This window comes from Carassius auratus, unplaced genomic scaffold (genome assembly GCF_003368295.1).
Source record: "Carassius auratus strain Wakin unplaced genomic scaffold, ASM336829v1 scaf_tig00214714_1_2670353, whole genome shotgun sequence".
Classification (NCBI taxonomy): Eukaryota; Metazoa; Chordata; class Actinopteri; order Cypriniformes; family Cyprinidae; genus Carassius; species Carassius auratus.
The window spans coordinates 1,762,453-1,780,119 of NW_020527778.1; the positions used below are offsets into that span (position 1 = coordinate 1,762,453).

Genomic DNA, 17,667 nt, shown 5'->3' on the forward strand with positions numbered 1-17,667 from the left:
TTTTTTTTTTTTTTAAGCTGTACATGTGGAAAGTGCAGTTTGATGACAACATCGCATGTTGTTTACTTGATGTGCTTACACGCCGACAGCTAAGTTAACAACACAGAGATATTTGAAGCAGTTTTACTCACCGCCTGCGGTTCCAACACACTATCGTGACCCTTTTTCGTTGGGACTGCATTATCCTTAAGAAATAAACGATGTGCAAATCCAGCGTCAACCTGGGCCTTGTTTGTAAAACAAGCATCTTCGAAATGCAGGGGAACAAAAAAAAAACACTTGCACAACTCCGTTGATGCTCTGTAAAAATAAACTCCATCCACTGGTCCCTTAATGCTGTTTCTCTTTTGGTAATCTGTGCAGGGTTGTCTTGCCCTGGCAACCAAAAACACACTCCTTTTGTGACATTTCGCGACGCTCTCGGTCTGATCAGGGATTGTCTGTGCACAGCCTCTCTCTGCTCTGCTATACGGGAGCGCGCTCTTCCGGCAGACGCGCCCTTAGCACCCATATAAGGAAATTCCACTCCATCTAACGTCACACAGAGCCATACTCGAAAAAAACTTTCCGAAACTTGTGACAAACCGGAAGGAGTATTTTTGGAACAGAAATACTCCTTCAAACGTACAACTTAATTTTTGAAACTTTGTCCATGTTTACATGGGAATCCAACTCTTTAACAGTGTAAAAAACTCAGTATGCATGAAATAGCATTTCACCCCCCCCTTTAATGTAATGTAATGTAACAATGACATTAAAATGAGAACAATCGGACCAATTACTGCAGATTAGCATCATGCAAAGGAGGGTTTTGAAAAAATGAATCGTTGAGTGAATTCTTTGGGAGTCGTTGATCAAGTAAGGTAAAAATAAATGCATATTTTAAGACAATGAAAGTGTTTTTTGAGCTTGCATGTATGTCAACCTGTTGTCGGGGACTCCCAAAACCAAAATATGAACCTTTCATAACCCATAGTATGGGCACTTTAATCTGGCACATTTTGAGGCATTGTTGGGCAAGCATGAAATTTGCTCATAAAAGTCTCTTTTTGCTATCCAATTAATCTAATTTCCATCTAGAAGAAATTGGAACATTAATGGAATCAAACTTGTGATTTTCTGGTAATGATATATGCCATCCAACTGATTACCTTATGATTACCCCATGCATTTACATAATAGTTCAGAGAATAACATGGATCATGCTCCAAAAACATGGAAGTAATTTTGCTATACACTCTCAGAAATAAAGGTACAGAAAAGACAAAAAAAGGTACAAATGCTCGTCGCTGGGGCAGTACCACCAAGGGGAACAAACTTGTACCATATTTAAGGGTACAAAGAAGTACCCCTGCAGTTTGTGCCTTTTAGCTCGTCGCTGGGGTGGTACCCCCGAGGTACAGCAATGGTACCCTTGCAATAGGTACAGAGTTGTGATGCTTTTGTTGTTTATAAGTGCAGGCTGAAAATGTTTTTTGCATTACTTTTGTTGCTGTGATATGGTCTTCTAATAGTAAATATAGGCTTCGGATAATTTATTGTTTTGGTTGCTTGCTGAAATAAAGCAATGTGATTACATCTTGCAATATAATTTAGCAAATATAAGCTCATTTGATGTGTAATATCAAATAGAAAACAACCGTGTTATTTCAACAAACACTACGGTTGAAAATCACTTTGAAGCGTGGCACTGCAGTGGTGGTTTTGTCTGGTTTCCAGGCAGTGGAAATGCCCAGTGCACAGAGCAGTGTGAGTGTGTTTGCTCTCTCTGTGTCTTGTCTGTGAAATACACAGATAAAATGTGGTTTTCTGGCTGACATCTCATGGGAGCATGTTCACTCACCTGCTTGAGAGAAACCCTGCGAAAAACATCAACCTTGATAGGGCATCAGCGTCACAGACAGCAGCGTGGTGAGCCAGCCGTTTGACTTCTTGTTTCTGAGTGTATGCGGGTGTTCGTGGGAAGATTAGATTCATTCCTAAAGGAAACATTAACTGCATATATGGTTAGTCAGCTCCTCATGCCAGCAAGGTTTATATCAGAGTGTGTTTTTATGTGCAGTTGCATTTATCAAATACCAGCGCTTGATGCTTATAATTTTCCCTAGGAGCACTTGTGTTGAAATATGTTTAATTTTAGGAGCGCATTAAAAACTGCAATGAAAATTGATAAAAAAAAAATGCAAGGAGACATTTCAAATCAAAAATGCATTTTTTAATAAACAAATATATATATATATATATATATATATATATGCTTCAAACTGTATTTAATAATAATGAATTATTTATAGTTATGCCTTAAACTGTCTCAACTATATATACTGTAATAAACAAATTATTGTCCTGTTACTTGTAAAAGTATTGGCACAATTATGATACTAACAGCCCAGACAGAAGAGTTTATGTTGAATTAAATGCCCAATACAGTTTAATAATTAGGAGGAAATTTAATGCATAATGCAGGTCTTTTAATTATAAACAAGCCACAAATACACAGGGACTCTTATTTTGAAATGTACGTCCTTAGCTAATGCTTGTTATAGCAATATAAACACCAAAAGTAAACATTTTCATATTATTCATTAATCATAAATAATGTATTGGCATAAATTCACAGTATACATTGTTTTCAATACTATAAAATGTGCAACAGTGCAATGTTTTTACTCTGAAACATGTAAATCATAGCGTTTTGAAGTTTAATAATCACATTAGGTTGTATTGGGATTCATGATTTGAATTTAAGACCTCCTGATATTATAAGACATTATTCATACTATTTAAGATATTTATGACCTAAAATGTATTAAACCTGCATTTTTTAAGCTGAAATACAATTAAGGGAAGCTAGAGATTATGGTTTATAAAGTTTTAAATATGGTAATTTTTCTTACAAATCACATCGCTTTGTTTCAGAAAGCCTTTATTAACCCTGCAGAGCCATGTGGAGCACTTTTTATGATGGATTGAGGCACTTATTTTGGACTTCAAAGTCTCTTTAAAGGGATAGTTCACCCAAAAATGAAAGTTCTTGCATCATTTACTCACCGTCAGGTTGTTCCAAACCTGTATGAGTTTCTTCCGTCATCCAAACACAAAAGAAGACATTCTGAAGAATGTTAGTAACCAAATAGTTGATTGTACCCATTGACTTCAATAGTATTGGGAAAAATATGATGGAAGTCAATGGCTACCTCTAACTGTTTGGTTCCCAACATTCTTCAAAATATCTTCCTGTGCATTCAACAACATACGGGTGAGTAAATGATGACAGAATTTTCATTTTAGGTGACCTATCCCTTTAAGGACTCTCGCACATGCTTCTCAATACGTTTTACAATACTCTTCTATTTAAAGTCGCAAATGTGAGTGAAACGCTTGCACCGTTGTGCCCTGAATACAGTTCCATGGATACTGCCAGAACGTTTTTCTGTAATTTGCGTCTAGATCTGCTCAGTAAAAAACTGAAACACTTTGAGTTGCTGTTGCATCATTTCTTGCAGAAATGAATAGCTTTTGTGGCGGTCCAACGGTCTGGCCATTATGATGGTGATAAGTGCATGAGCTCCCGGTGGAGACCACAATAAACTGTTTTACAGCATCAGCCAAGATATATAATTACAACTGCGGCATTTTATCAAAGAAAAGTTTAAAGATGTCAGCCAGCGAAAAACGCAGAAGTTTAGTGGTCCAGGAGAGTTCACTAATGGATGAAGACATGCCGAGATGTTCTGTTGCCCACATTAATAAATGGTCTTTGTAATGACAGACACATGTATGAAGCAAAATACTATGAGTCGGCCATGCATAATGCAGTTTTAAAAATGACAAATAATGATTTTATTTTAGACATTTCAGAGGGGGAATCACGGGGTTGTGATATTAAATGGTGAAGTAGAGCACAGCATGTAGAAACGTGCACAGAACGAGCATGGATGAATTAGTCTCAGGATGGGAGATCTGATTGCATTATGTTCTGTTGAAATAAACCTCTGCAAACTCCTAGACATACGTCTTGTTACTTGTTTTGGAGCTTATCCATGGCTTCTTAACCGAATTCTTTCAGATGTAATAGTTAAATGCTTGTGCTATTCCTGCAGACAATGCTCTTAAACTTGCAAACTGTCTCAGAGCTGAATAGTTTGGAAGCGATCATACACTACAACATATGAATCTAAAGGCTGGACATGTTGTTGGAAGCCCGCTGTTTTAATTTAACCGTATTGACTGTGTGCTTTTTGTGTTCGGAAACTCTCTCTCTCAGGGAACGAGGGAGAAAAAGACGAGACTCACAATGGAGGAGATGTAAATTGCTTCAGATTGTTTTGCTCTCAATGTTGGTCGCAAAATGCAATTATCAGAATTCAATATTTCTTTTCAAAGTCTTGAAGAAACACTAAAACCATTGCAACTGGGGGATTGATGTGTTCTCTAGACAGCAGCAATGGATAACCAACAAAGTGTTTTCGGATTTGTTCGTTTTCACATAAAGAGGCCAAAATATCTCATAGAGCAGCAGGTTTAAACAGTTTTCTTTTATTTTGAAGTATTAGTATTAAACAGTATTAATTTATATCACAAAATTATAATATAAAAGTATACATTTTGATGTGAGCAGTGTTTATATTAATATATTGATATTATATGTATATTCATATTATTTGAGTGATTTATAAATGCATTTAATTCATATTAATAATGTAAATATGATTGTAATAAGTCCATGATAGCCGGATGAGTTTGTGCCAAATTATTTGATTGAATGCAAAGCCTTCAAAAAGCATTTTCTTCTCCATTTAAGTGAAATAGTTCGACAAATAAAAAGGAAACTTTCACCATCATTGATTCCCCCTCATGTCTTTTGAAAACTGTTTCAATAGCTTTCTTCCATGTAGCACAAAAGGAGTTATTCATATGAATTTCCGAGTCGCTCTTTACTATGCAATGAAAGTGAATAGTTACCACAGCTATCAATAAATGGTTATTCCTTCAATATTTTCAGTGAATAACTTACATTTCACAAAGGCAAAGGTAGTACTTGGCTTTAAAGCACTTATAAGATACAACATTATTTTAATTTTATTATATTAACTGCAAGATTATATGGTTAGTTGTATTTATTTGCAACTAACAGAGCTCCATCTGAAATCAGACCAACGCAACTAAATTAAAAAATGTTAAAAAACACAGCTTGACAGATAACTTTGAATGAAACAGAATGCCCGGGTCTTGATATTTCTGTTTTTATCTTGACACAATTTTCATGGTGGATACTCTGACACTCTGTAGCAGCAGGAGATGAAATTAAAGAAACATCTTTTTTAGAGAAGCTTTTACCGTGCAAACTGTCTTAAGAGTGAAAGCACAGCATGCTTAATCAAGATTGAATGCAAAAAAGAGCCAAAATAGATTAAAGAAAAAATCTAGATAACCAAATCAACCTTGCTAATTGATTGGTTGGACCTTATTAATTCCTTGTTTTACTCCAGCAGCTGTAGGACACTGGCCTGAGGGCCAAATCCTTGTAATAAAGAAAGGAAGAAAAGAAAAACATCAGCCTTTAACCAGCGCCTGCAAAGACTCCCCTGCCTCCTTCCCCATGGCTTGACCTCCATGCTGTGCTGTGCTGAAGATCTTTCCCTGGAGGTAAGCTGAAAATACCCAGACCTCTAGCTGGAGTTTGACAAATCGATTCCTTTGCTGAGTAGGAGACCTTAAAGGAATAGTTCTGTCATCATTTACTCACCCTTGTGTCATTCCAAACCGGCATGACTTTCGTTCTTCCGAGTTCTGAGTGCTACAGTTGCTGCTTTATGGGATTTTTATGTCGCTTTTTTGTCTTTATTGAAGCCTGACAGTCACTATAACTGTTTGTTGGGTGGAAAAGAGCAGTGTCAGCATCTCCTTTGGTGTTTCACTGACAAACTCGTGGAATGATTTGGAATTTTAATTTTGAGTGTACTGTTCCTTTAAGAACATCTTAACCAAATTAAATTTGCTGTCATGCTGTTAGACAACATATTAAGCTCTATTTCTTGTACTAACGAGAGGAACCCTTTGTTTCACTATGGACATTGCAATGCAGGAAACATCGGGAATTGTTAGCGACATCTCGCAGAAGGCGTTTAGAATTGTTGCGAGACAGCAAACCGATGAGGTGCCTGTATTAAAATAATGTTGCGGATGAAAAAAAATAAAACCCACCATACTGCACTGGCCTGTTAGCATGCAAATCACATCTCATTTTCACAGACCGGCAAAGCGAGTGAGTCAGTGTGAAACTGTACATGAGCTGAATTCGAGGCATGTTACTGAGAGAAAGCAAAGCATAGAAACAACATATAGTAAATGATGTAGTCACGGTTTAAGGACACGCAACAACATTTCTATTTTTGGTCACAAGCCACTGCAAATGCAATTTAATGAGCTCTGAATGTTTAAAATAGTATCTCATGATGCTGGGTTATATACTTTTTTGTGTTATATTTTGCATTAACAAAACTATACTTTATTTGTACAAGTTTTGTGACTTTATTTTCATCACAGTTCAGCATAGGTAATAATTCTTATGATTGTTATTTGAGAAAATGTGCTTATTTAAATAAAAACAAAATTCAAATAATTTACTTAGCGTAATAAGAATATAATGAGAATCACCCTTAAAAATCATAAGAATTCCAAAATAAATTAATTTAAATATATGAATGCGTTACAGTAATGAGAAATTATGTGCTTCATAATGTCACAATGCAAAATTTCCTATTTGTTTGGGGTGAATATGACTTTATTAGGGTGCTAAAAATTTTTATTTGGGTAATTTTTAAAACAAACTTTCTGTTTTCAGTTATAATGTTTATTTTATGGTTCTTTGTGAATACATTTTTTATTTATTAGTTTCTATTGCCAAAAAGTGCCTCGGAGACTTAGAACGCAGAATCAAGCTTCATTGAATTATTAAAAATGCAATAGAATGTTTTTTTAAACAACCTACATTCTTATAAACTATTCTTTACAAATTAAATGATTAAAAATGATTACTTTTATAATCTAATAATTACCAAATTTAAACCATTACCATTACAAATTAAAATGTATGAATACATTATGGTAATAGGAGAAATGTGCTTCATAATGTCACAAAGCAAAATATCCTACAATTTTTTTTTACGGTGAAAAATTACTTAAACATTTTTTGCGACATTAATATGGCTTTATTAGAGTGCTCAAAGATTCGTATTCATGAAGAAACTAATTTCATCAGCTAGCATAATGTTTTAGTTCATTCTGTGTCTTTTGTCATTGTTTGTGACATGTTATGTTGGTTTATTAGATTCTATTGCCAAAAAGTGCTTTAGTGACTGCCTTAGGCCACTATGAAAGCAGATTTGAGCTGCATCGAATCAATAAAAACATAATTGAATATTTTTTAAATGTTCTAGATTATAATAAACTATTGAGCGTCCTTCAGCGCATTCCTCTACCGGGTCTTTGATAGATGACAATGAGCCACATGTTAAACTTATTGGCTTTTCTCGGTCTGTATGAAGGAAGCTGCAGCTGAATGGCACGCGGGTGGAGAGACCTGTAGACCTCACAGAGATGTTTATTAGGGAACACTCGTTCTTGCCACGCCTATGAATTATTCATAAAGCCGCTGTCTGAAGGCCTTGTGTATTCTACCAGGACTTTCTTAGCTGGGATCGATCCGTGGTGGAAATTCGGAGCCCTCCGCGATGTCTTCTCCAGCTCAGAGGTTTTAAGGGGCATGTAGCTCATTTTGACAGATGGCACTCAAGAGGTACTCACCATTGCTGCTTTGGAGACACATATCCTCTCCGTTATGAGCCTCACATTGCTATTTCCTCTTAAAAAATTTGGAATCCAAGGGCTTGCCAGTATATCTAGTTTATGAAGGTATTTATGCCACATGTTACTTATGGAGAAATGTTCCAACATTTTGCCATTCAAGCACTCTTAGAGGAAAAACACGCTGATTAAAGTGGGGGAAAATAGCCAGGCTGTCCTTGCGTTCGGAATACCGACAAAATATAGCGAAAACCATGGAACATTGCAACATTTTATCTTACAATTCTGACCCTTTTATTTGCATTTCTGAGATATAAAAGTGTAATTCTGGGAAAAAATCTGAATTGCCTTTTTTTATTCTGTAGGTCAAGAAAATGTATTTTAAACTGAATTCGTATAAAGTTCTGAAAAAATAAGTCAGAATTGTGAGATATAAAATTTTAATTGCGAGAAAAAAGTTGGAATTGTGAGATCACAATGAAGTCACAGTTACCTTTTTTATTTTTCATTTTGTGATGGAAAACAAAATGCAGTTGCTAGATATAATCTCCAAATTCTGAGAAAATTTAATCAGAAGAGCAAGATTTAAAATCAGAATTGTGAAAAATAAATTTAGAATTTTGGATACAAACTCACAATTCTGAGAAGAAGAGTCGGTATTGCAAAATATAAACTTGCAATTACGAGAATGAAAGTCATAATTGTAAGATAAGTCGGAGTAAAATATTTAATTTTGTATTTTGTGGTGGAAACATAAAAAAGCAGTTGCTAAGTATAAACTGAAAATTCTGAGAAAATAAATCAGAAGTGCGAGATTTAAAATCAGAATTGTGAAATATAAATGTAACATTTTGGATACAAACTCACAATTCTGTGAAAAGCGTCGGAATTGCAAGATATATACTTGCAATAGCGAGAATAAGAATAAGTCATAATTGGGAGATAAAAGGTCGCAGTTACCTTTTTTATTTGTTATTATATGGCGGAACAAAAAAATGCAATTGCGAGATTGATAGCCTGAATGCACTGTAAGTCGCTTAGAATAAAATGCATTAATTTAAATTGAACTGTGAGATATAAATTGCAATTGCAATTGCAAAAAAAAAAAAAGCTGGAATTGTGAGATTAAAAGTCAGTAACCTTTTTGTATTTTTTATTCCGTGTCAGATATAAACTCAGAATTCTGAGAAAATAAGTCACAAATCTTTTATATAAACTCGCAATTCTGAGAAGAAAGGTCAACTTGCAATTGCGAGAAAAAAGCCAGAATTTTGAGATAAAAAGCCAATTACCTTTTATATTTTTTTTAATGTGGCAGAAGAAAAAAAAAAAGAATTTTGAGATAAGATTATGAGGTAAAACGTCGCAATTACATTAACATTTTTTTATCCCAATGCAGAAACAAGCTTCCACAGAAAACTGGCGGATAGAACTGTAATCCCTCCATATTTGCCTGCTGAGTCGTTTCAGACTGTGCAAATTATGCGATTGTTCTGATTAAATGTGCTCCGCTGGTTATGATTTTAATTTGAGCCCTGGAAGATGGAATAGCAGAAGTGATTTCTCTGTGAAGCAATCTTCAGGACTGTTTTGATCCGAGCGTTCACTAATACTTCTAGTCAGGCACGTGCACAGGTAGGGCTCAACCTGTGCAGAGCACATGCCCTTTTTGCCCTTACACTCCGAAGTGCCCTTTATTTTAAATTTTTTTTTTTTTATTTTTTTTTTTAAATCAATGCTTTTGGTAACCTTTTACGTCTGTCTTTCTGTTTTACAAATATTTCGCAAATGAAAGTTCTTAAAACGAGCTTGTGTAAATCTTATTCGATCCTCAAGCTGTCAGTAAGCTGATAACTCCGCCCCCTCTATATTCATTGAATCAACTGAGGTTCCACAGCAGCCGCACAGTAGACAACAGCTGAGCTGAAAAAAGTTTTGCGAAGGGTAAATAAATATCTTCTTGTTTGAATAAGTACTACTAAATACTTGTCTATAAAGGCTCATATTTTATTTATTGGATGTCTGTCTGACTGACTGAGACATGTGGGACATCGCCTGAGAGAGAGGGCTAACATTTGCCATCTAGTCATAGCCAATACATAGCCAACACTTAAGTAGCCTGTGCATACAGTAGCATTTCATCTTTTAAAAAATGCGATTTTGGCCAAATGCATTTTACCACAGGAAAAACCGAGCGCTCCGTCTATATAGCTACAAAAACTAGTTTGTAACATGTAGATGAAAATGTGATGTGACAAAGGACGCGATATTGATGTGCGCGTGCGCAGTAAACCAGGGTAGGAAAATCTGACAGGGCAGGATAAAATGTCAGGACACCGGCAGCGGCAGGTGCCGTCGCCGTTTTAATGACGAAAAAAAAAATTTCACATTTGCACACATTTGCTGGTCAAAAACTAAATATATTGGTAAGTGATACAACAACATATCATTTGTTTTTACCATCGGAAAATCATAACAGGTGCGCCCCTGCGCTGTTTCGAACTGGAACTTACACAAAGCGACGAGTGATCCTCGTCACCTAGATAACATATTTCTAAGAAATTTCTTCTTTGATTTGTGATTGCTGATACACTTAATTTATTAACATTTAGGCTAATCATGTTATGGTATACTCTCCGCTCGTCCTCACATGTATAAAATGTAGTAAAACATGGTTTTACTACAGTAATGTAGTAGTAACTAAAAAAAAAAGAAATCTTTATAGTTTATCATGCAGAATGTAATTCATGATTCATTCCAAGGCTTCATTTATTTGATCCAAAATACAGCAAAAACACTTATATTGTTTAATATTTAAAAAATTTTAAATAACTTTTTTCTATTTGAATATATTTCAAAATGTCATTTATTTTTTTGATCAAAGCTGAATTTTCAGCATCAATACATCAGTTCTCTTCAGTGTCACGTGATCCTTCAGAAATGCTTTTCACTGCAACTGTACTTTTCACGCTGTTTTTATTTATTTTTTCATTGCTGGCTTATTTTAGGGAAAGTGTAGTGGATAAGAGACCTTCAAGAGACCAACATCCCTGGTCCACCACAGTATCAAATTTTTGCCAGTTAGGCGGATCCATATTGGATATGTTATAGTAACGATATGGCTATAGTTTCTTGTAATCTGGAATTGAGTTGGACATAATTACTTAAATTATATTTCAAAAAAGTTTGTCAAAAATACTTAATTCATTGCTCACCTTCCCCTCTTCTCAATGTCATTCATAATCATGTTAACCAAATAATACAAATTAGCTTATAAAACCAAACAGAATAGCTAAAAAAGAGAATATATAATTTTTTTTCTTTGCAAAGTTCATAAAAAAAGTGGATAAAGTTCAATAAAAAAAGATTTTGGTTTCTGTTTGGTTTTATAAGCTAATTTGTATTATTTGGTTAACATGTTTATGTATGAGTCAAGTATTTTTTTCTATATAAATGGAATTTAAAAAAAGAGGGAGTCTATATTATCTATAGATAATATATATTATCTAATTATCTTATATTATTATTATGGTTGTTATTATCTTGAATAAATCTAAAGCTTTTGAGACTATTATTTTGTGTTATTGAATTTGTCATGAAGATGTGACCATTTCTTCCTTTTATGCTGGCTTACTAAATAATCTTGATATAATAAAAAGGGAGGGGGGTGCCCTTTTTTGGTTTCAGCACATGCCCCTCAAAAGGTCTGTGCACGGCCCTGCTTCTAGTACACAAGCAGCATTTTAATGCTAATCAACAACAGCACTGTGGTCAGCTACTGCTGTGTGATGCTTTTTGTAATATGAATTATTAAGACGTTTATAAAATATAGCACAGGAATAAGCAGTGATTAATTCATCCAGGAAATGTGTTGCTGGGCGAATCTCACAGACTGCATGTCTGAGTCGTGTTTCATTCAAAAATCAAAGGAAATATTTATATTTTTTTTATGATAAAATGTGATCTAGATATGTTTTTGCCTTCGGTGTCCAACAGAATCTGTCGTATTTATATACAGTATGTTGTTCAGAAGGCGACACTATATTGTTATTATAATTATTCAATTATTATCCGTAACTTTAGAGATGCAATTCACCTAGTTTTGACATCCACCTTACATCTTCATAACAAAGATATTATTATCACTTGTTGGTTTAATAACATTAGTGCCAGCCTTGACCATAGGGTTTGTTTGAATGCCATATTTTTATTGCACAATGAAGCGTTCAAGCAGACCGTGTACAGCAAACCAGAAATTGCTGTACATGTTCAGAAACCATCTCAAACAGGCTGATATATTGTTTGACAATAACTCTCACTGAATTATTTAGTAGGCCTCCAAGCCACTTGAAATGCCACATTTGTATTCCTATTCAGAAATGGTTATTGCTTTCTGGTTGGTTAATCTTTTCTGCCACCCGCATGTTAGCGAAAGAGTGTCAAAATAAAAATGTATCACTTTTAGGAGTTTTCGGAAAAGCTTTTTACACCGAATATCAAATGGCGTCCTCCTCTTTGGCTTTACACGTCCAGATGCTGTTTTTATCTGTCAAAACAAATTTGCTGTGAAGAGTTTTGATTACATTTCTGCACATCTAAGTGCGCTTTCATGCAAGGCAAAGTTGTGTATTTCTCTCGCGCTGCATGAACTAACCAAAGATTGATTTCAAATGCATTTTCATTTATCTATAATGATTTTTTCTTTGCTTTGCAACATTTGCAACTTTCATTGCATGCACCATTTATCTTTGAAAGTCAGTAACATTTAGCTTGAGCTAATGCGACTTGTTCTCATTACATGATGATTGGTTTTCTTTTTCATGTTTGCTATCTAAGGGCTGTTCCTCTGACCTTAGCACATGGATTTCAAGACTTCAAATGAAGAGGTAAGTATTGCTTTAAATGCCGTTGTTGAAACACTTTGTTATTGTAGATAAAGTGGTGTTCGCATACAACTTGTAACAAAAACTCTATCCAAATAAATACCCGCTGATGTTGTGGAGGGAGGCAGGAGCACATCGATCAAATAAATGGATTTCTTGACTTTCCACTGGGGAACAAAGATGTTAGGTCAAAACTGATTGCTTTAATTCCCGTGTGCAGACTAGTTATTTAACAGAAAACAGATTTACGGTTTGATTCTCTGAAATACTTAATGTAATGATTATAAAGAGGATCACAATCTGTTATAGAAAGTATAAAGCCATATGCCACAAAACTAATCTAGCTATGAATAATTAAACTCTGTGAAGATATGGATTCATTTTTGTCTGAATAATCAATATTTGGCAATTTTGAGAATGTCCTGTGCCAAAAAAAAAAAAAATTGAAATGAGGAATTATGTAAATATGTTCAGTTGTTTGTGAATATTATTGTGATTGTTAATAGTTTATCTAGTGAAAGAAAATTATATCTCATTAGTTTTGTTATGCACTGTTTAATAAGCAATTATAAACACATTTTAAACTAATTTGTGTGTACTAATTAGTGTGACTATTAGAAGAATAGTTCACCCAAACATGAAAGTTTGCTGAAAATAGGACATCTGAGATGTAGATGAGTTGGTTTCTTCATCAGATTTGGAGAAATGTAGCATTGCATCTCTTGCTCACCAATGTATCCTCTGCAGTGAATGGGTGCCGTCAGAATGAGAGTCCAAACAGCTGATAAAAACATTACAAAGTAATCCACACCACTCCAGTTCATCAATTAAAATCTTGTTAAGTGAAAATTAGCATTTTTGTAAGATGCAATTAACTTTAAACTCTTGCTTCTGGCCAAAATACCAGCCCATATTCTATAATAACACTTCCTCCAGCGAACAAGTCTATCTCCTATTATCTCTCTCACATCAAAATCCACCCACACGTTGGTTTTGGACAGTTTTTTTGCTTGTAAACAGTGCTTGATCTGTGCACATTTCTCTGCTGATTCAGAAAAGATGATTTTCTTTTCTTTTTTTCACTGGAGAAAGCAATATTATGGACAGAGGATGTTAGCTGGAAGCGATGGTTTGAAGTTAACAAACGTTATGATGATGGATTTGTATATTTATTATAGCAAATTCTCATTTTTGGGGCGAACTATTCCTGATTTCAGGGGAGACTGAAAACTGCAGACATTAGCTCTCATTTCTAGAAACACAGCTGGTGAGATCTTGCTTCTTAGTTGAGGATTACAGTGAAACTAACCTCAGAAGACTTCATTATTAAAATCACTTTTCTTAATATTACTGAGGCGATGTTCGTTCTTTCATTTTTCTTAGCGAAAGCTTTTAATAGCATATAAAGGCAAGATTGGAGAATAATATCAACTCAAATCAATATTTAAGTCCATGCATTTGTTTATTCAGTGGTCTTGATTACCCCATCAGGATTTATTTTGCAATAATGCCCGGCTGACTCTACTTTATATCCTATATATCATTGTCTGTTGGCTACTGAGAAATATTGATCGTCCACTAATCTGGATGTTTCTTCTCAATATGTTAAAATTCAAGACATTCAGTGGGCCCTGTATTATAGTAATGCAGTTTGGGAGGGGATACAAAGCTACTATGAATGCAGAGAGTGCAAATTTAATAGCTTTTGGGCTCAGAAACGGGGACACAGTAGAGCGGTTATGTGTGGAAGATTAATGAGCGCTCAGAGGAGGATAAGTCTTGTGTGTATAGACAGAAGGATTCCTATCTATTTACAAACACTGCTGTGCTTTTTAAGCATGATTCAACATGTTGTGGTCAGAATGAATTGCTTTTTTTATGAATTTTTTTTCATAAAATTTTGGATTGCATTTGTTAAGGAATATTTTTTAGAGCTTGTGGGTGTTTTTGCTGAAGCATCGATATGAGAATCATTATTTTTAACAAAGCGCAATGATGCAGATGCAAGACTCAACAGAAGATCCTGGTCTCTCCTTGCTTTATGAATAACTGCTTACCAACCAATTTGGTCATCATAGGAGCGAGTCTTACAACACAACCGGGCCCTGAGGAAGTTACTGTATTTTTTTTCCGCGTGCTGTCAAGTGGAAAGGCCAAAATATACAGACAGTCAGTTTTATGCAACATTTCAAAGCAGAAAGCTTTAATGAAAGCACCATGACGTTGGTAAAGATTTCAGTGTAAAATTATGAAATATGTATTGACGAAAAACAAACTGTCTATGGATACAGTCTTTTTTCACTGTAAATGCCTTCTGAATTTATTATGATTAGATAATTTTATGAAGGCTAAATTTTTATATCTCTAATAGAAAAAAACTTAAAAAAATAATAAACTCTTAATAAGAAAAGTGAAATTTTTTTCTTATTATTAACAAGTTTGAAATGTCGAGAAAGCTGATTAAAAATTAAAATTGACATATAGATATCACTTGGCAGAATTTTTTTTTTTTTTTTATTGTGCATTTTTTATTCCGTTACACAGTGTGAAAATATTTGTTACTTTTGTGTATTAATATTTTATATTTTTTTTGCATTTTCAATCTGTTTTTATTTTCAGATTTTGCGTTTTCATTTGAATTTTAGTTAAAGTTTTTAGTAACTTTTTTGTATTTTTTTTAAATATAAATATATGTTTTAGTACATCAAGTTAACATAAATGAAAATGAAATAACAAGAAAGTAGCTGATGTTTTCTTTTATGATTTGAATTTTACAGTTTTAGTTTTATTTGTTTAATTACTCTGTATGAGACATAGGCCATTTAATTATTCCTAAATTATTGAAACAATTTATGAAACACAAAATACATATAATGTATAAAATACATTACATATACATATTTTTCTGATATTGAATTCCTATCTCTTGCATGTGTATATGTACTGTTAGACATTAAACAATATATTGGAAACTAACCCAATGGCAGTGGAAAGTGGGGATACTTGAAGAAACTCCCATTAATGAAGTGTTATTTAAAATCTGTTAAAGCGTTGCCATATACAGTAAGTTTGTCTGCTGTACTTTAAATGATTACTGTAGGGCAAGAACGTTTCATTGCTCAAAATTACATCTTGCCAGGCAGTTTGAAATTAAAGTGCTCACAGTGCCTTATATACATGACACTTATATAATTTTCTCAAACATTTATCTACAGAAGGAAAGGCATTGTGGTAAATACTGAATAAATATGGAGCTAATAAGCCGCATTTAAGCCTATGACAGGCAGTGTGTCAAGATGAGCATCTGGACTTCATTATCCATTCGTTGGAGACATTTTGTCATATATTCAAAAAGCTTCATCAGTCATTATGACACTGTGTGGTGTGAAGATGTTTAATCCACCATCAGATAACTGATGAAGCCACTTGGATGAGAGGAGAGGCAAGACATCTTCCACGAATGAATAACCAAGTCCAGATGGTCCAGCTGGAATATTCTGCAATGACTTTAAATGTTCAGTTGTGTCTCTGCCAGGCAAACACAAGCCCTTGCTTTTTATCATGCGATCAATTTCACAGCTAATTAACTTCATGTTGTCAAGTGAGGATTACAGATGTTTGTGTGACTTTGGCTGTTTCAGACAAAGACTGGGATTTATTTGCTTCAAGATGGTAGCGAGGAGCCTTTCAATATTCGTCTGCACCTGGCCAAAGATATTCTCACCATTCAAGAGCAAGACGTCATCTGTGTGTCTGGAGAACCGTTCTACTCGAGCGTGAGTTCGACAGTCCACATTACATACCAGATTGATCCGGTCCTGGAAAATACAAAGTTATGACGTGAAACAGCTGGCCGTCACATTCTGGTATTGGTTCCGTGTCAGGGACTGTATCTTCTACGTCTGTTTCCTTCAGCATGTTCTTGATGTGATAACATGACATAAACTGATTTTAATCAGGTCAGAACTATAATTAACACTAGCTAAATTATCTGAGTGCAACATAAGTGAATATGAAGACATCAATATTTTTTATAAAAATGTTTTATTAAGCAATAATTATTCATATCAACATGAAAGCCAATTTTATCCTAATAACATTTTTGGTGTTATTGTGCAAAATTGATTCCTGCATATTATTAAAAGCAATTGTATATATATATATATTAGGGGTGTAACGGTTCACAAAATTCACGGTTCGGTTCGATACGATACACTGATGTCACGGTTCGGTTCGGTTCGATACGTTTTAGATACAGCAAAATGTAAAAACATCTCAACTTTTCAGAATGCCGCAAGCGCACCGCGGGTCATGTGACAAGAACCAACCAATCAGCTTCATCCTTTCCCGTAACAACGTTGAGAGCTCAGCCAAGATGAAGGATCAGCTGATCATAGTTGTATATGGATCAGGGGCGGGTCTACGTGGTGGCCAGGGGGGGCACCGGCCCCCCCTGAAATTCGATTGGCCACCCCAGGTGCCCCCCCTATAAGATGTCTTGTGATTGGTTCATTTTATGGCAAATCAGTCTATAGACTCTACTGAAGTTCGGGATTCAAAGAAGTGCAGCGTCTTCAGAGAAACAACGCTCGTCGCGATCTTGGACTTAATTAATTAATTCTTGTCCTGGGTCTTCAGTCTGTGATTAACTCACCTCGTGTCTGACAAGTCTTCGGGTTCAAATCATTCCTTAATCACGTGACAGACCCATGCGCTATTTCTGACATTTCTGTCACTGTGTTTTTGTTACTGTTTCTTGAGGATCTGTGGTGTTATTATTTTATAAATAAATAAAACCTTTTAATAAATAAAATATTTATTAATTTGTCTTTTTGACTGTCTATCAGTAAATAAACACTAGGCTATATAATAATCTAATAATCTAATAAAGTATTTATAGCCTAGTTTAATTTTTAATCCATTTTTAATAATATATGTATAAGATGCTTGCTCAAAAAGGACATAATGACATAAA

The 17,667-nt window shown here is 34.6% G+C and overlaps 1 protein-coding gene across 4 annotated transcripts in view; it reads left to right on the forward strand.

Annotated features, from left to right (window-relative positions):
- The window catches only part of sntg1 (syntrophin, gamma 1), a 46,620-nt gene that overhangs the window by 8,684 nt on the left and 20,269 nt on the right, over window positions 1–17,667 (forward strand). For 2 of the 4 annotated variants that reach the window (XM_026258596.1, XM_026258599.1), the window contains exons 2-4: window positions 5,493–5,649; window positions 12,646–12,695; window positions 16,334–16,468. In XM_026258596.1, the coding sequence (XP_026114381.1) occupies window positions 12,669–12,695; window positions 16,334–16,468 (162 nt within the window). In that variant the 5' untranslated portion in view covers window positions 5,493–5,649; window positions 12,646–12,668. Of the gene's footprint in view, window positions 1–5,492; window positions 5,650–9,704; window positions 9,754–12,645; window positions 12,696–16,333; window positions 16,469–17,667 lie in introns of those variants that run through there. The other 2 variants (XM_026258597.1, XM_026258598.1) reach the window with 2 other exon arrangements.